At 43.5% G+C, this 19,458-nt stretch overlaps 1 protein-coding gene across 2 annotated transcripts in view; it reads left to right on the forward strand.

Moving 5' to 3' along the window:
• ptk7b (protein tyrosine kinase 7b) overlaps positions 1-17,501 on the forward strand; it is a 67,435-nt gene extending 49,934 nt beyond the window's left edge. For both annotated transcript variants that reach the window (XM_068725480.1, XM_068725488.1), the window contains exons 3-20: positions 1,330-1,432; positions 1,680-1,864; positions 3,794-3,941; positions 5,640-5,770; positions 7,470-7,736; positions 8,604-8,740; positions 8,854-8,989; positions 9,639-9,758; positions 10,077-10,226; positions 10,588-10,735; positions 11,802-11,929; positions 12,725-12,925; positions 13,712-13,873; positions 14,082-14,314; positions 14,407-14,487; positions 15,003-15,154; positions 15,286-15,464; positions 15,658-17,501. In XM_068725480.1, coding sequence (XP_068581581.1) covers positions 1,330-1,432; positions 1,680-1,864; positions 3,794-3,941; positions 5,640-5,770; positions 7,470-7,736; positions 8,604-8,740; positions 8,854-8,989; positions 9,639-9,758; positions 10,077-10,226; positions 10,588-10,735; positions 11,802-11,929; positions 12,725-12,925; positions 13,712-13,873; positions 14,082-14,314; positions 14,407-14,487; positions 15,003-15,154; positions 15,286-15,464; positions 15,658-15,818 — 2,822 coding nt within the window. In that variant the 3' untranslated portion in view covers positions 15,819-17,501. The remainder of the gene's footprint in view (positions 1-1,329; positions 1,433-1,679; positions 1,865-3,793; positions 3,942-5,639; positions 5,771-7,469; positions 7,737-8,603; positions 8,741-8,853; positions 8,990-9,638; positions 9,759-10,076; positions 10,227-10,587; positions 10,736-11,801; positions 11,930-12,724; positions 12,926-13,711; positions 13,874-14,081; positions 14,315-14,406; positions 14,488-15,002; positions 15,155-15,285; positions 15,465-15,657) is intronic.
• Positions 17,502-19,458: the final 1,957 nt, after the last annotated feature.

Consider the following 19,458-nt stretch of genomic DNA (forward strand, 5'->3'; position numbering starts at 1 on the left):
AGTTTTAGTATTATTTAGCAAATTTCTGAGAAATAAAAAAAAAATGCAGTTAGCCCAAGCCTACTCATTCTTATTATGAGTAGGCGTTATTCAGAAACTATGACATCCGTTACTCCAAGTCACTGAGAATTGAGAAATACCAAAACCTTTTTGTGCTTATTTGTGCAAGTTTTTAATGAATGATGAATATAAAATGTTGCCTTTGTGTGTTTACATTGTTGCGATCAGTTGATATAACATTTTAAAATACAAAGACTCCTGAAGTTAGCAACCCTATGTACCGAATCCAGAACTGATCCCCAAGAACAAAAAAGAAAAAAGCGTCTCCATCAAATCAAATAAGGCATTTTCATGGCTGGCCCTGAATTTGTGGCTACGCCAAAGAGGCTTAGCGCACAGGAGCCACCACAGTGCTTCTTTATTGAAAGAGGGATGAAATGCCTCAGTTCATCATGAGATGTATCTACTAGTCTCCCTTGGAGACTGGAAAATGATTGTATGTTGCCCTCCTCTAAGGAGAAGGTAGGGATGATTTGCTGCTGTGATGATTTCTTGACATACTGTATGTAGTTGATATATATTTCCCAGTGAACTGGGTCAAACCCTTAATGGTAAAACCACGCTGTTCTCATTCTTCACTGCTGCATGATGCATTCAAGGGATCATTTTCCCTGGCATCTGTTTCCTTCATTTATTCTCTTGTTCATCTGTCACTCAAGACGCCATTGATCCGGTTTCATGTTACTAGCGAGAGTGATGCCGCCCGTCACTATGTTGTGGCATATGCTCTTCCCGTGGTAATAATAATAATAATACTGTAGACACACCTGATCAGGCTTGATGACATTTTGAAGTATGCGCTGTTAAAGAATTAAAACTGCATGGTGCGAAAAAAGTCAAAACATGTTCACTGTCGCCTTGTTGTTCATTTCCCTTTTTGACTGATTTTTATGGGCCGCTCTGACAGCAGTGGAGCTCTTTTAACACAGTAAGCCAATGAACTGTCCATTAAATGTCCATAAAAAGCTCCGTAAAGGCCCGGCTCGCTCTTCTGAGTGCAGGACAGCGGTATGCCGATGAAAGCTGACCCAGTGATGTGGTAGCTGCCTTGCTTTGTCTCCGTGCTTGAGTCACTGGGCTGTCACAGCGATGTGCCCGACTCTGCCCTCATCCCCGCTGCATCCATTAGCATCGCAGTGTGTCCTCGCGAGGGTGAATGACGGGACGACCACTTAACTCAATTCTTCCTCCTGTCCTTCTCCTCCCTTTATTACTCCTGCTCCTTCCCTCCTCCGGCTCACAGGTCACTCTGTTTTTTTTCCTCCTCAGGGTTAGAAAGTGGTGGTGTGACGTTAAAGGAGCCCGCCTCAGAAGGGGAGATCGAGAGCTCCGCGCCGGTCACGTTGCGCTGTCATATTGATGGACACCCACGGTAAGTCACCTCAAGTTCAGAGCTCAAAGGGTTAAAGATCACGTTCAGGACTGTACTGAAAAACTCTTCTTCTTCTGTCCTCGTTGGCCTTTCTCATGCCCCAATGTTCTTTGTTCCTGTTCTTCTTCTTTCCCCCTCTACTCACCTTTGTATCTCTTCTTTTTTTCCTTCCTCAATCACACGGCTCGTCCCCAATTTTCTCTCCTCTCCTAAACCTCTCTCATGCCTATTTTCCTCTCCCTCTCAGGCCGACGTGCCAGTGGTTCAAGGACGGGGTGAAGCTGACAGAGAAGAGCCACCAGATCAACAACAAGGAGAGGACGCTCACCTTCACGAGTGCCAGTCCGGACGACAACGGCCTGTACTACTGCTGTGCCAAGAATGCAGCCGGGCACGTCTGCAGCAACAGCAACTTCACTCTCAACATTATAGGTGTGTGTGTGTGTGTGTGTGTGTGTGTGTGTGTGTGTGTGTGTGTGTGTGTGTGTGTGTGTGTGTGTGTGTGTGTGTGTGTAATTGTTGTGCTGCGACATAGAAATTATCTTTGTTTTTCAACAATTTTCTGTCACTCTTAGAAATGCTTGTAAAGCTGTAAGTAATTGTTAAATTCATCATGGATTAATTTAGTGATTATTTTCTGGATCACTTCTCACAAAATGTCAAATCCTGTCAAAATGCTCGTCACAATTTCCAGGAGCACAAGGTAACGTCTTCAGATTTTTGGTTTGTTCAGCACACAAATATTTTAATTTTGCAGCTATATAAAGCAGCACATTATATCCACGTTAAAACCTTTAATTGCCATTTAAAAAAAATGACTTGAGTGAATTTTTCCACATTGCCACACCTGCCAGTAAGTGTGTTGGTGAGGAGGAGGAGAAGGAGAAGGAGAGGGGTGTATATAGTCCATTAGTGTTGAGTAAGAGCAGGAAGAGAAAGTGATGGAGTTCCTAATGTGATTACCAGAGTGTTAGCACCTTCCTCCTCCACCACCCACGCAGACAGAAACAACATCATAAACATGTACAGAGTGAACAATAACATCAGCTCCCTCAGCAGCAGCAGTGTGCGTGCGTGTGCGTGTGCGTGCGTGTGCGTGCGTGTGTGTGCGTGTGCGTGTGTGTGTGTGTGTGTGTGCGTGCGTGCGTGTGTGTGTGTGTGTGCATGCGCGTGCGTGCGTGCGTGTGCGTGTGTGCGTGTGTGTGTGTGCCCCTCCTATTATTCCCTCAGTACATCACTGAGTAAGTAGATTCCATACAGCAGCACATCTGTGCGTGAAACCTGATGCTCCGTTCCACTCTAATTAGTCACCTGCAGCACACACACACACACACAGACACGCCAGGTTAGCACCTGTGTGGAGGAAGAATGGGTAATTGTTGAGTTTCCAGTTACCATGTTGCCACCCTCTGCTCCTCTATAAGCCTTCACCTTAAGGAAAGGCTGACAGGTTTTCAATGCACGGTCACAGCTCTTTAAGATGAGCTCTTCTCGCCGACTTCCTGGGTGGGCCAGGTGTGAACGCCTTGCTTTTTCTTCACCATATCCCAATACTGTTATTGGCACCATACCTCCATTAGCTGTTCAGATTTGAAAGACTCACACATGTAAACCTGGATTAAGGCTATTTTCGTGTTCCCGTTTCTTTATTGAGCTTCAGCTTTGTATTTGGAGAATAACAATGTGCTGAAGTCTGTGAGTTTTTTTTTTTTTTTTACTCCTCTAGGATGTTATGTAGCAAATCTCCGGTTTTGGCAGGTCAGAGCAGCCTTGTCCAGTGTTAGAGGGCAGCTGGGACGTTCGAAAGAGTCATAAGAAAGTGAATAGAAGGAAAATACTGTGCCGTGTTTAGAGGTGATATGAAAAATCCAGCTACATCCATTGTAAGAAATACAATATGACCAGCCTAAATTGTTTCTACCCATTAAATGATATATTAAATTGGTCATTCAGGCACAGATTTTTCTTGTTTCCATAATAGTCGACCCCACTTGAGTCCCTCTAACCCCAATTTCTTGCCATAGCTTGAGTTAAGATTATCACAGAGAAGAGAGAGATGGTCTCCTTTGTGTGATTCTATTCTCCAGGTGGTTAAAAAAAAAAAAAAAAGGAGGAGATGATGGTCCAGATAAGCTGCAGGGTCGGTTCACTGACCTCATTAAGTCTCCCCGGGGCCCCTGAGGTGTTGACACACACCGTCACCTGAAGGCCGCTTGCTCACCAGCGCCACGCTGCTGTTGGCAGCTTTTAATAAAGATCGGAATAGACCGGCGCGACGCACAACATCCGCGCAGATGGACCTTGGCGGGCCTGACGCCTGCAGATGTAATCATGCAGATGTTTGTCTACCTCTCTAAACAGATAAGAGTTTTCCGCGGCCGGTGGTCACTCCCGAGGACCAGGTGGTGTTGAAGAACGAGGAGGCCTCGCTCCACTGCCAGTTCACCGCCGAGCCGGCCCCCACGTTGGAGTGGTACCACGAAAACGAGCTGCTGGCAAACAAGTCTCGGTATGTTGAGCGCTAAATTCCCCCCCCCCCTCTCTGCAACACACTTTTCTTTCTCATCGCACATCTGAAGACTCTTGACCCACTCCTTACTCACCGTTATATAAGCTTCAGCTACAATCGGATATTCCTTTTGAACCCAATGAGGCGTAAAAACCCTTGCGATGGGCTCTGTGCCGTTACAACTCACATTCAAGATTAATTGCACATTAAGGAATATTATTACTGGAGCAGAGAGCTGTAAAGTTTTTCTGCCGTCTACTATACATCACGTGAACACAGCCTTTCTCTCCAGCCCATCACAAAGGACTTTGCAGCTCTCCTGCAGCCCTCAAGCTACAGTACGCATGTCCCCTATAAGCACACTAGATAATAACCAATTTCTATACCAAGTGCCAAGTATACCCTCAGGGCTCATAGCACCTCATGCTTATACATGGACACGTTGGAGGCAAGCTGTTCCACATGGGGAGCAAGAGCCTGGTTTTGGATTGTAAAGTGATTATTGTGTTCAGTGAGGGAGGGAATCAACATCAATAGTTAGTCACTCGTATAATGATCTTGTCAGAGGGGGGGGGGGGTTGGTCACCTAGGCAGTGATGACTCGGCACTGGTATTACAGATGGATGGGTAATAAGCGTGAATATAAAACTAGCGCACAGACTGTTTCATTAAAATCCTGGCTTCTCTGTGGTTGAGGTATTCCAAGGCTGCCTTTGTGTTTGTGTTTATTGATCTGGGCTGATAGAACGCCAGAGGAATGCAGCTCTCTGCAGGAGATATCATCTGTTTCGCACCTGCACTGTTTTGACAAACCCCCCCCTCTAGATTATGTGTGAACATTTGATGTAGATTGTTTTTCACGCGTGTGAAACTAAGAAAAAACATACCGGAGTAAGCTCAAGGCTATTTTAGCAGACAGAAAGAATTCTGCCCCATGGGTCAAACTAACTCCGGAGGGAGAAGTGAGGAACCGTACCAATTCTTTCTGCGCATGTAGCCATAAAGATGAAGCTCTGCCTTTGTTCATTTTGTTTTGTGGTTATTTTAGAGTTCCCTTTAGAGTGAGGTACACAGATTCACACACACACACAAGCTCCCACAGCTCATTTCCCTCCCGCTATTGAAAAGAGAAGAAGAGAAGAGATGACACAGAAATATCAGCCCTCCTGAGGGAACCCGGTGCAGAGCCAGATAGTCCTGGATGGAAAACTCTGCATCCTAACTGTATCCAGCAGCACTTATTCCACTCTGCTTTACATTTTCACTTTTCCCACGAGCTTTGTGATGTTTGTCTTATAGCTGTGATGAACTGTTGAGTTGTCCGGTCCGTTGAGCTCTGTTCTGTGCCGTGTGGGATGCACAGCTCCTTATCTTACAGTCCTGAAGCTGGCTTAAGGTCAGCCTTTAATTACTTCTCATCCCGTCCATCACTGGCACTGATACTCCCTTCTTCAGCCTGCCGGGGGGGGGGGGGGACATGGCATCTCCATCTGGTGCTCCCAGCAGGCCGAAATAAATGCTGCGAATTATTCTCAGATGCCATCTGAGAGAGATCTGGCGGTGGGAGTTGCACGTGTGCAGAAAGCATTTCTGCGATATGCGCTGCTGTTAAGGTGCTTTCATGTACAAATAAAATGTGTCAGTATGAATGGGTAGAGGTTGAAGTGTTAACGTGTTTGATTTGTCTCTTCTCCACAGTCTGATCCTGTTATCCAACGGCACACTGCTCATCACCCAGGTCAAGCCCAGGAACACAGGGACCTACAAGTGTGTCGGTCGTGGCCTCAGAGGGCCCCATGTTACACTGGAGGCCTCCCTCCTCATAGCTGGTACACACACACACACACACACACACACACACACACACACACGCATATTTGCAGTTGTTGAACTGGTGAGCGATAAACACCTCTGATTCTGTAATCAGAGAGTGAGTGGGGCATTTGGATTACATATCTTTCCGCCCTCCAATCGCATTCTCTTCTTCTTCTGGCTCTTTCACTTAGAGCCAGATCTATCCAATGATAATCGCATTCCCTTATTGACATCCGGCCCAGCTGTATCCACTACACACGCGACGCAGGAGCATTTTCCTGCTTCCCTTCCATATTATTTCCTCCTCCAGTCCAGCCGTTTGCCAAATTTCGTTTCGCTCAACAAGCTTCTCCCAAGTGTAACAGCACCTGGCTGATCAAGCAACATTAGATAGCGTGCCAGTGTGACTCAAACTGGTTAACAAGCAGTGTAATTATGAGCTTGTAAAATGTCATTAGATCTGCTTCTGTGATTTTCTACCAACATCAGTAGAAATTTACTGCTAAGAAATGACTACTTCCAAATGAGTATGTGTGTTAAACCACTTTTAAAATGGAAACAAAACAGCCAAACTATAACCAATATAATGTTGTGGTTGTGCACAAAGATCAGGTTCTCATATATGTAGGGAAAACAATGTAACATACAAGTCCAGACACACACAGTTGTTTTAATATTGCACATAACAGCGCCTGCTTTCTTCCTGTAACCATTCCTCCATAGAGAATTTACTTAAAGAAAATGTTTTTAATGGCTGCTTGAGCGTAAGGCAGAAATAATCTGTAGTATCTCCTTTTACCAGTCAGTCAGCATTTGGAAATGCAAGTGCATGCAAGTCAAATATTTTGTATAAGCTTAGCGCTGGAATTTCTATGCGTTTCAGAATCTCGAACAGTTAATTCCCCTCGACCAGCCCCCTTTTCCCCAAGGGTTTTGGATTAAGGAGGTACGGCTGTATCTGCAGTTTTAACCCAGTGAACCGCAGCTCCATTTAAATACCTTAATTCACTTAATCTGATGGTAATCCCTGCAGGCATTATAGGGGATTGTGTCACAGTAGAATTCAGTATTTAGGGACAGGTTTAAACAGTCACTCCATCGCAGCTCAACCTAATTCATTTCTCACAGCCCCCCCCCCCCATCTCGACTTCCCTTTCATCCGCTGAGAAATGTGTGTTTTCTTCTGTTCTCATTAATTGATTTAGATCTTAGACTCATAGAAGGTCGTAGCCACTGACCAGCTTTCAGAGCGTTGTCGGCCAATAAAGTATTAATGACTTCCATTTGGGACACACACTGTATTAAACCACACAGTAGTGGGAGGTCTCGTGAGTCTTTGGACCACAGATCACATTCCACTTTTCTGTATAGGGGCTGCCAGTTTTGATATGACCCACCTCACACAGGCCGTAGTTAATTCCCACACAACCTATATACCCAGTTAGCCTACTGTGTGCTTTGTTCTCCAATTACTGTGACCGACAAATCAGAGGACTTTCACTAACAAGACAGGATCTCTGCTAACGGAACCGTGCGTTGGAATTAAGTGTGCTCGGGGCTGCTCAAGAAATTCAAAATCAGTAATGCTTCGCTGGCTTTTAAGACAGATATATGATTATCAGGGGCCTTGTGTGAGTGGAAGTCAATTCATTCTGCATTCAAATTGCTACTACGTGCTAAAAGTTCCTCACTCTCTCTGCTTTCGAACCACAGACATAGAAGACATGGTGCCCAAGTATTCGAAGGTTTTCACAGCGGACACCCTGCAGCGGGTAGCCTGTCGTCCCCCCCGCGGCAGACCTGAGCCCCAGGTCTGGTGGGAGAGAGGAGGTCAGCGGGTGCCCACGGAGGGCAGAGTGTACCAGGACGGCCTGGATCTGATCTTCAGTCCCACAGAGGAAGGAGACTCGGGCACCTACACCTGCGTGGCCCAGAACAGGGCAGGACGCAGGACACAGGAGGTCACCTTCACTGTGGCCAGTGAGTCTTGCGCAGACAGCTTTAAAGGGACACTTCAGTTTACCCATCACAAGGAGCACAACTCCTGGGAAACTGTTTTGTAATGTTGTAAAAAGTAAAAATGTATCTTGGGTCTGATAAACTGGACGCATGTGGTTTGAAAGAAGTTGGCGTGTCGGGGGCAGGGGAGATCTATTGAAAGATGTTTTCACAAAGCATTATGGGAGATGTAGGATCTAGTGTTTTTGGCGCTTTACCCTGACTAGAGATATAAAAAAAAAAAAATCTCTTCCTCTGCTGCTTTCATTTTGGCTATTTGGAGTCCCCTAACTAAAATGCCCTTCATGTTTATTTACTTACGATTTGTTTATTATATTTTCAGTGTTTAATGTTAAGTTCGATACTCAAAATAGTTTCGTTATATTTGTTGAGTTTTAGATACACAAGCCAACAGCACGTCATTGTAGCACTCTATCTTTCACAATAAGTCTCGTTCCTTAACGTCAGGAGCATGCTGGGAACACTTGGACCTTCTGCTAGATGCACAGGGATTAATGGTGTCTGTGTCTAGGTCATGACCAATGGGCTAAGCTCATTAAGATAAGATCAGCTTGTATTGATCCCCAGAGGGGAAATTCAGATGTTATAGCAGCACAGAGACATGAACACGAACAATAAATAGACAAGTTAAAATACGCATAAATTAAATAGAATTACAGAAATATACGACAAAATATATATACAAAATCTATACAAGAATGAAGAAGTGTTGTCCTTTAAGGCCATGTAGCTGATGAGCGATTATGTATATTCTGTGTGGGTAGTTGTAAAATGTCTGTGCTTATATAATACTTCTAACATTTTCTTTGTGTGTGTGTGTGATCACAGCCGCCCCGGTGTGGGTGACGAGGCCTCAGGACAGCCACCTAGAGGAGGGTAAACCAGGTTACCTTCACTGTCACGCTCAGGCCAACCCTGAACCTGAGGTCACGTGGCTCCGCAACAACATCATGATCACGCCAGAGGTCGGTTACCAAATACAATAACACACACAAACACCATTATTGGTGCCTTTTTCTGACATGCATTCTTTTAACTTATCTTAATATCTTTCTCTATTTCTGTTTTTTTCCTCCAGGACTCTCGATTCAAGCTGTTCTCTAACGGCACCCTCAGGATCAACAATGTGGAGGTGTACGACGGACAGATGTACGGCTGTGAAACCAGGACTGTAGGCGGCCGACTGTCTGGGCAAGCTAGAGTTAGTGTACTTGGTAAGCAGTGAGGGAATTATGTAATATATACAGTAGATTATTCTTTGAGCATACAGGGATCAAATATGTGAAGTTATTCCCCCGACTGACTAAAAGATGATGTGTAATGAGTGAAATCCCATCCAGGCAATAATGAGTAATACATTGTTGAGAGAAAATATCAAACAAATGTGGTCAGACCTGTGGGCTTGTGAGTGTTTTCCCTAAAATAAGAAGAGCGTGTTCATGTTGTGTCCCAGCAGGACACCCACAGAGGTGTAAAATATGACTAAAGCAGGGCGGCTTTATTCTAGCCCCCATTTTAACACATTATCCTCATGTTAAAACCCTATCAGCGTAGAGCTCTGCTGCTGGAGGATTACTGTGGTAGAAGGCCTGACATGTCGCTGTTTTTTCTTGCCAAGCTCTCTGTTTATATGATCTCAGCCTCTGATAGACTTCGGTTTTTATAGTCAACAGATCTGTGTGCGTGAAGCCACTTTCTTGAATGTGTCTGAACTTGATTAGCATCAGCTTAGTGTCATTTTTTCTGCAGTGCGAGTTGCACAAAAGAGGCTTTGACATGTCCGTCTCCCCCCCCCGTCCCCCGTCCCCCCACCATGCTTACAATGTGTGTAATGTGCGTGTGGTGTTTTGACTTGCGTTACAGAGAAGCTGAAGTTCACGCCGACCCCCCAGCCTTCTCAGTGCCTGGAGCTGGATAACGAGATCACCATCCAGTGCTCTGCTAAAGGCAGAGAGAGCCCAACCATCCGCTGGACCAAAGCAGGTGTGCATGTCGCTGGCTCGACCTTAGATAAAAAAATAGCTTAAGTCAGATGAGGACTGTTAAACACTTTATTGAAATATCTCTTTCAAAGCAGTATCCTTCATTCCTTTTTTTTTTCCTAATGATGAAAAATGCTGTTTCCACAAGTATGTGTGGAAACATCTGCGATAAACACTGTACGGGGAAGTTTAACCATCATGGATCATTTCCTCCATTCATCTGCGTTTGCCATCGACTTAACCACTTGAATTCCACATGCAGCAACACTCAGTCGCCCTAACCCCGCTTTTCCCTCTGTCTCTCTGTCGCCCCCTGCAGACGGAGGAGAGCTGCCGCCCCGGGTGGAGCAGAGGAACGGCCAGCTCCACTTCACCAAAGTCACCCGCAGCGACGCCGGCAACTACACCTGCATCGCCTCCAACAGCCTCCAGGGGGAGATCCGAGCCCTGGTGACCCTCATTGTGGCAGGTAAACTGCTCACTCATTATCCTGAAAGAAAGGGCCACACTGCCATGTTGGTCAATAATCACACATAGAAACTATTTGTGGTCTCCGTACATACGAGTCATTGATCATCATTTTCGTGCGGCGAACACAGAAGCATTTATTGTGCACTCTGTGGCCTTTTTATTGCCCAGTAATGAAATGAATTTGGGTTGTAAGAGTGTGACTGAGATGTTAACCACAGTCACCGCAGTCTGTAAAGGAAATGTTATGGCCCAGTTGTGGTGTAAATGTTGTGTTAATGTGTGTGTGTGTGTGTGTGTGTGTGTGTGTGTGTGTGTGTGTGTGTGTGTGTGTGTGTGTGTGTGTGTGTTTGTGCACACAGTGTACATTCGCTTTAAGGTGGAACCGGAGAATACAACGGTGTACCAAGGTTACACAGCCATCCTGCACTGCCAGGCCACCGGCGACCCCGAACCTCACATCCACTGGATGGCCAAAGACAAGACGCTGGACATCAGTAGGAACAGGAGGTAAATGAGACACGCGGCTTTCTGATCTGCCGTCAACCATCATGGATTAGGATTACAGGTTGTGATTACAGGTTCCAAACAGGATTGATTGCAGTTGCAGGTCCGTGCGTTCATAAAAGATTTAGCTTGTGCAAATATACTATTGCACACATGAATACAATGGGTCTTCTCTCACGACCAGACTTAAGAGGGATTCAAGAGAACTTGTCACAGTCCCTAATTTTTATTGTACTTTCTTTAAGCAAAGGTCCGTATGAGTCATGAACAGACGTCCTTCCTCTCTCCACAGTGAGAAAAAACACAAATTGTCTGGTTTGACTTGACAATGAGAATGCTTTAATCTAAATTAATTCTGGCTTATGATATTTTAACAAAATTAACTGAAATAAACATGAATAACTAAAATAATATAATGCAAAGTTTATATTTTGTGCAGCATATTTTTAGATTTATTGGTATATGTTAACGTTGCAACTTTTCAGCAGTCAGGAAAGTTCTCTCATTCCAACAGTTGCCTCAGGGTGTTTATGCAGGTTGCTGTCCACATGCCAGTGTAACATCACTTACCTGTACATTATGATACTCTGTCTTCCATCTCTGTCACATGTCCCCTCGATCGCCTGCTTTGTTGACAGCTGTTTTACTAATATTATATTATCTAATAGTTTTGACTACTCTAATACCAGTGCTGACACTAAGTGTTTCTGCTTTCGCCTTCTGATTTCCAACAGTGGGCTCTGCGGTGTGAAGCTCTTCTCGTAACACTCGAGTAACGTTTTTGTGAATGAATCTTGCCCACAAACGGAGAGGAGCAGGCAGGGTGTTAATTATGCTGAAGATCAAATCTCTCACACAACCACCTGTTAATGAACAGGTTGAAACTAGCAATTTATGACACGTTTGTGCTGTTAAGAAGGTTTCAACTTGACACTTTACACAAGAAAATAGAAGAGACTTAGGATAAGAATATGAAAATATTCTTGCATGCGGCCCGTTGTGTATTTGAAGTGGACTTTTATTGTAAAAGACCTCAGCCTTCATCCGTTCCGTCTCTTCTTTCTTCCAGGTTCCAGAAGATGCCCAATGGCTCCTTGGTGATTACAGATGTTACTACCGATGACACGGGCAGATACACATGTGTGGCCGGAAACAGCTGCAGCATCAAAGACCTTGTGGCTAAGCTCTATGTAGTGGGTGAGTTCAACGCACACACACGGCCACACAAACGTATGTACACAGGCTTCTTTTGTCAGGGACAAAGGTTTGCACACATGGGGCGAAAGCAACGAACACGAAGTAAAAGGATGAGGGCATTAATTAAACCTCCACCCTCTGCCTATCGTCCATCTCGACAGGTTAATAACCACAGCCTTGTCTCTGACGCCACAGCTGTCGCTGAGGTGATGGGATCGGGCAGACGTTAGATGTAATAACGCTTCACTCTCTCTGGCGCCTTGTGTGCTGACTGTGCTGACTTGCATTACTTTCCCACATCCGCTCGTTATCTCCCAAAGCAGCAGGGTGGTAGTCCAGTGTAGTTCTAAGTAAGAGACAATTGAATTAAGATGTTTGCTGTAGTCGGCCAGGGTCAACGCCTCACCGGCAACTTGTTGAATGAAGTGACTGTTTCAAAATAGTATTATGTTTTAAACTGTGTTAAAATTCAATGAAAGCACCTTTTTAATCTATAAAACAGATATAAAGGTTTGCCATTTTCTTCTGTAGAGCTTTTTGTGTGAGAGCTTCCTAAACTGATTGCATATTGTATTTCCATTTACACTCTTACAAATCTTATTTTTAAAAGTCTACTCTTGTAAAAATAATAATAATTTACATACCCGAGATGATGCTAAAACTGATGCTAAGACAAAAGAATGTGCTGAAAGATGTAACACAATGTGTGATGCTGATTAAAGACTTGGGTGTGTTAAAGGTAACACTGTTTCAGAACGTTTTTAGTTGACCATATTTAATGCCTGTGCCCGACAGAAAAGCCATCGCATTCCTTTGAGGAAGACACGGACAAGGCTCCCTACAAGATGATCCAAACCATCGGCCTGTCGGTGGGAGCAGCCGTGGCGTACATCATCGTCGTGCTCGGACTCATGTTCTACTGCAAAAAGAGACGCAACGCTAAAAGACTGCAGAAAGGCCAGGACGGGGAGGAGCCAGAGATGGAGTGTCTGAACGGTACGGATGTTTGGTGGAGACAAACTTTTATTCATTTGTGGTTCAGGCAGTTGTGAAATCAGCCCGAGGGTTATTAAGTGAGTAGCCGATATTCCCTCAACGTCATGGTCCTCAAAGTGCTGTTGAAAGGTTTAGGATATTTGCTGCCATCTTGTGGTTATCTGGGGTATTGCAGTTAACGTGTAAGATGACACATGAGCCGAGTCCTAATTCCACAGAACACTTCAGATTTTGAGTGTGTCATGTGTAAATACTGGAAAAGTGACACAATAATGCATACTCATCATTTAATATGCATACAAGGTTGATGTACACAAGGAAATGTAGCAGCTGCTTTGAGCTAGAAATCAAACTAAATGTGGATGATGGACCAGCTCAGAGCCCGATAAATACATAAATACATTTTGTGAAAAACAGTAAGCTTTGTCTTTATGTGGTTTGATCCGTAGTGACATTCCTAAGTCACAGTTTGATTCAAATTTGACTGCAACTACTAACTCCAAAAATAGCTCACTATAGAGACGTTTTGTACCAGAAACAACATCCAAAATGACTTATTTCTTATTTTTAAACGGGATCTTTGCTCCACATTTAATACCAACTTGTTCTTCGTTAGCCATCGTCTCTGACACTTATCTTAGATTTGTCTGAGCAGAGCAACAAGTTGGTTTTCACAAGACCGTGATGAATACATCACCCTGTTTGGACCCACATCACATTTACAGTGAGATTTGCGATATTGCGTCTGACCCTGACCCTGTGGGATGTGTGTGTTGTGTTCATCAGGAGGAACTGTTCAGCAAAATGGCCACACCACCGCTGAGATCCAAGAGGAGGTGGCGCTCACCAATATGGGTACCACGGCAACAACCGAGAAACGCCACAGCCACGTCAACAACGATAAGCTCCACTTTCCTCGAGCAAACCTACAAACCATCACTACTTTAGGTAGATTGATTTACACGTTTCTCTTTGTGTGTATTAACTGAGAATGAATGTCCCTGTGCTCTGAATTAATAGTCACCTGATCTTTAAGCTGTAGCTTAATAGATAACCTAATAAAACAAGATGTGCAACACATTCAGCATGTGCTCTGACATTTACACTGGTGTGTGTGTGTGTGTGTGTGTGTGTGTGTGTGTGAATGTTTGTACAGGCAAAGGGGAGTTTGGTGAGGTGCTGCTGTGCAAAGCTAAGGGTATCGAGGAGAGCGAGGAGGAGACGGTGGTGTTGGTGAAGAGCCTGCAGGCCAGAGACGAGCAGCTCCAGCTCGACTTCCGCCGCGAAGCCGAAATGTTCGCCAAGCTCAGCCACCCCAACGTCGTCCGCCTGTTGGGCCTGTGCAGGGAGGCAGAGCCCCACTACATGATCCTAGAGTACTATGACCTGGTGAGCGCACAGAAATAGAAGCGCTCACTCACAGTTACTAAATAACTAAATCTTATTCATGCATTTCTTATTTTTTGCTTTCATCATACCAGGGAGACCTAAAGCAGTTCCTGAGAATTTCCAAAAGCAAAGATGACAAGGTGAAATCTCAGCCTATCAGCACCAAGACCAAAGTAAGTGTTGAAATACACGTTCCTGTTGAGGTCAGATAAGTAGATCAGTCTGCGCTGAATATGAAGCTACAGCCAGGAGACGGTTGGCGTATAGCTACTCTTGTGAAGTGGAAACATATCTGCAGTAATCCAGATTTTAGGAACAATCCCTGAGCTAAGAGAAAGATTAGAATATGTATCAAGGGCCCAACTATAACTGAAGCAGCTAACCTCAAAAGAACAGGGTCAAGACGACTAAACATGAGAAAACGGCTAACCTGGCTCTGTCCAAAGTTGAAGGAACCCACCAACATGTTCCAGCACCTCTTCAGCATCTCTTTGTTTAATCCATACAAAAGCCAAAGTGTAGAAATTGGAAGTCGTGGTTTTATCTCATGGTTATGTGTTGGACAATGTCTTGGTCAGTGGAGTGCAGCCAAGGAAGACTTGGTAATCCCTTCTGCTTCTGAATGTATTCTCATAGTCAGTTGAGTACCCTGACAGTTTGTTTGTTTGTTTGTCTTTTGTTTCTACAGGTTTCCATCTGTGCCCAGGTGGCTCATGGGATGGAGCATCTGTCCAATCACCGCTTCGTTCACAAAGACCTAGCCGCCCGAAACTGCCTGATCAACAGTCAGAGACGCATTAAAGTGTCGTCGCTCAGCCTCAGCAAGGACGTCTACAACAGGTCCGTTAGAAAAAGGAACTTAATAATAATCACCCACTTAAATAATCAACTACAATAAATGCCATGATTCTAATTTAAAAAAAGAAATCTCTGTTCATCTGGCTGATTTGAGTCGTTTCTCTTGTGTGTAGTGAGTACTACCACTACAGACAGGCATGGATCCCGCTGCGCTGGCTCCCATCAGAGTCCGTGTTTGAAGACGACTTCTCCACTAAGTCTGACATGTGGGCCTTTGGAGTTTTGATGTGGGAAGTGTTCAGTCTCGGGGAAATGCCTTATACCAAACTCAGCGATGACGAAGTGCTGGAAGGTCAGTGTGACGCTTTTATATTTACTCCAGGTTCTGATTCAGCACACGTCAGGCTCTTTCAAGAGCAAAGAGGCCCCTGTTGGTCACTGACATGGTCAGGTAATTGTGAATTAGAGACTTCTAACCACCACATGTATCTGTGTTTCTGATTGGGTTTAACCTCCCTCTCTCTGCTGGTCCTCCGCCCTTCCAGGTCTGCAGACAGGAAAGCTGAAGCTGCCGGTTCCTGATGGATGCCCCTCCAAAATCTACAAGCTCATGGTCCGCTGCTGGGCGATAAGCCTCAAAGAGCGCCCCTCCTTCACTGAAATCGTCCACGCCCTGGGAGACCTGCCCTCTGACAGCAAAGTCTGAGACGCCCATGACCCCACATCAGAGGGGAACTTTGACCTCCCCCCCCCCCTCCCCCCTTCCTCCAAAATAAAGACAGAAATGCTGGATTATTAGTCTCAAACATTTCAGGGAAGAGGGTTCGAGGAGGAAACATTTTTCTTATATGCATTTCAAACTGTGTGTGTGTGGATAAGACTTCTTTGGTACATCAGTGGAAACGCACTCACGTTTGTGGGAATGGCTTCTTGTGAGCAGTGCTGGGAGTTCACGTTTGCCTTAACCGCAGCATGGATGACCCTTCCCGTGAGTCCCCGTCTGCGGTTCCACTGTGACCCTGCCTGCCTGTCTGCGACCGCTCTGTCCCAGAGACGCTTTGTTTCACAGAGCCTCACAACCTCAGTGCCTCTAGCCCTCCACACACACACACACACACACACACACACACACACACACACACACACACACACGCGCGCTCACCTCCGACTGCTTTGTAGTATGTTACAGTGCTCTCACTAGCTCAGATCAATAGAAATTATTGGTCGGACGTTTAGGAAATCCCCCTGAAAATGTAGGTTCACTGCTCCGTCAAGTCTGAAAGAATATTGAAGGGAAGGCAGGACCTGATGTAACTTCAGTGGAGCACTGAAGCTTCAACCACTGTGTTGAGTGAGATCGTTTTAACTGGTCTGCTTGAACGCAAAGTCCAATCATCTGCGCCGGACTGTTCCCACGCTGCAGTGCACGTTCAAAGAGGAAACGGAATAGGGTTTGCATGAAGGTTCGTCTGTTACGCTTTGTGATTTGGGCCGTGATGAAACTTGTGGAAAAAGTCATCTGTGTTATGGTAACACTTCAGGAACATGAAAAAAGATCAAGTTTATAGCCAAGGAATATATTTAATAGATGATTGTGCCAGTGTGGGCTTTGTACGTTTTTTTAAGAGTGTGTTCTGTTCTTGTATTAACTTTGAGGTGCTTGTTGGTCACAACCTGTGGGTAAGAACACCCATTATACCACATTATCATGTTGCAGGCCTGCAGCCTGTCGCTGTGTTTAACCTGCGACGTCATTTCTTCAGAGGTCCAATCACAGTTTTCCTCCAGGTCCAGTTGTTTTGTGCAATGCTGCAAAGTGGACCATCACACCAGGCAATTTGTACATAATGTAGAAGCCATGCACTAACTTCACTTAAAAGAATATCCCTTTGTATCTCTATCATGTTGTGTAGTAGAACATGCAGGTGCCTGTTTATTTATGATGAAGGTCCTGTCTTCTTTTTTTATAACTGTGTTCATAACATAAAGGTACTTCTCTGATGCTCTGTATTCATTCTCACTGTCCATCTGGGCGTTCAGTCTGGGAACAGCTGAATATGCGAACACAAAGTACAAAGGAGGTCAAGAGAGTGGCTGCTGGTCACCAGTATTCATTTAAGTGCCTGGTAAATGAAGGATTATCTTACCTGTTTCCATTTTTTTTTTTTTTTTTTTTTTTTACATTATCTAATCAAATGCTGGCCTTTGTTTATGAACTTGTTTTTATACATTGTTATTAGTGTAATGTTTTGTTTTTATGAATGCTAGGCACTCACACCTAGACCTTTTTTTTTTTTTTAATCTGCTTCAGCAAATGTTCACAATAATCACAGATATATATATACAAACGTATACATGCTGCTGTCAATAAAGGTTCACAGTGTTTTTACCCCATGTGTTGTGATTAATACTGTAGAAAGCAGCGCATCTTGAAGAACCAACAACTGCTTTTTCTTCAGTGGATTTTCAACAGCTGCCTTTAAATACAATAATTTAAATTCAATCTTAGAACCGTAGAACTCTTAATGGGCTGTAATATGTAATATGTAACCACCTGTATTGACTTTTAACCCAACCTGTGCTTGCAGTCCTGTTTTACCACTAATCCAAAAAGTTCTCTCATTAACCACTAGAGGGAGGTATGTTTCTGCTGTTGGTCTTCATAAACCTGATCCTAAAAGCTTGTTATTATGTTAAGAGTTGAATATGCTAACATGGCCCATGATAACCTCAAAAGAGGGCTCCTACATGATTGAGTCCATGTTGTCCTGTCATTATTTTCTTTAAAATATATAGGTGACTTCAGATGTTCACTGTAGAGGTTTCAGTATTTCATATAATATAGATGGTAGCAGGTGGACTGGTGTTTACAGTCTGTGGGAACTATGGAAGAGTCCTCAGGTTTGTCCAGATCCTGCATGTCTTTGTTATTTTGTTCAGGAACATTATGCAATTCTCCACTTAACAGTTTTAATGCTAACTATAAATAATATATCAGTATATTGTCCCTGGTTACTTTTTCCTTTAACTTGTCGGTTGTGTTTCATGTTAAGACGGGTGATATTATTAGTCACACTTCAAGAGAAACGTTAAACAGACTAACTATGCTGAACTTCTGAGGTAGGATATTTTTTCTCATTACCAGCTATGTTGTTTTTAATGTTGAATATTGAAAGTTTACAAAACCTTCTAAATTCAGTGGCCTCTTTAGCTTCGTTATGAAAGGTCTTGAAAATGTATGAAATGCTAAGATGTGGTCAGTGGTCTATGTCTCCGTCCTCCAGAAGATGCAGGAGTAACAGCCAGAGAACCTCAGGGAGGCTCATCAGAAGCAGCTCCGCCTCCTCAGAGATCTCAGAGGAGCGGAGGATGCTGGAGGAAGGAAAGAGGAGGTAAAGCAGAATACTGTATGATCATTTGTTTTTTTGTTTCAGTGAGTAGAGTATGCCGTGAAGAATTCATGTCAAACAAAATGTCATGATAAAAAGGCATGAAAAATGTACAGTGTAACAAAACAACTGTCATACAAAATGTCAAAAACCAAGTCGGTGTCTAGTATGCAAAAAAATATAAAAGATATATAGAGAATGCCTTAAAAATAATGAGTGTAGTATGCTGTAAGAATGTCACTAAAAGCTCATTTAGTATGCCATAAAGTTATGACGTCAATATAAGTTGTCATACAAAATGTAAAAAAATAGTATGTCATGAAAACATGTTATGAAAATATAGTTGTATATTATGCCATAAAAGACTAAAATGTAATTAAAGTCATATGAAGATCATACGTAGTAGTAGTATGTCGAAAAGGCATAGTATAGTATATTAAGTACAGCAAGTATGACAAAGTCATAGTATACCATGTCCAAAAAACCCAAAGAAAATCTCTTAGTACAGTATGTTGAAAAAGTCATAAAAAGTCCTATTAAAGTATGTCGAAAGGTCATATAGAATCATGTTGAAAAAAGTTTTTAAAAAGTCGTTGTACAGTGAAAGTCACAAAAAGTAACAGTATAGTATGTCAAAAGAAGTCATAGTATAATAAGTCAAAGTACAGCATGTCAAAAAGAAATCATAAAAAAATGAAAATGGCAAGAAAGGCATGTAAGGTATGTTTAATATAGAATAATATGGTGAAAAAAGTCGTACTATGTATGTCGACATAAGTCATAAAAACGTCATAGTAAAGTATGTCGATAAAATTCTGAAACAATTCATACTGTAGTACGTCCCAAAAATTCATGAAAAAGTTATAATATACTATGACGAAAAAAGTGGAAAAAGCCTAGAAGATATCGAGAAAAACAATCTTTGAAAAGTCATATTATAGTATGTTGAAAAAAGTA

The sequence above is a fragment of the Cebidichthys violaceus genome, unplaced genomic scaffold, assembly GCF_023349555.1.
Source record: "Cebidichthys violaceus isolate CVI_PGR_0920_01 unplaced genomic scaffold, fCebVio1.0.p SCAF_10, whole genome shotgun sequence".
NCBI classification, from domain to species: Eukaryota; Metazoa; Chordata; class Actinopteri; order Perciformes; family Stichaeidae; genus Cebidichthys; species Cebidichthys violaceus.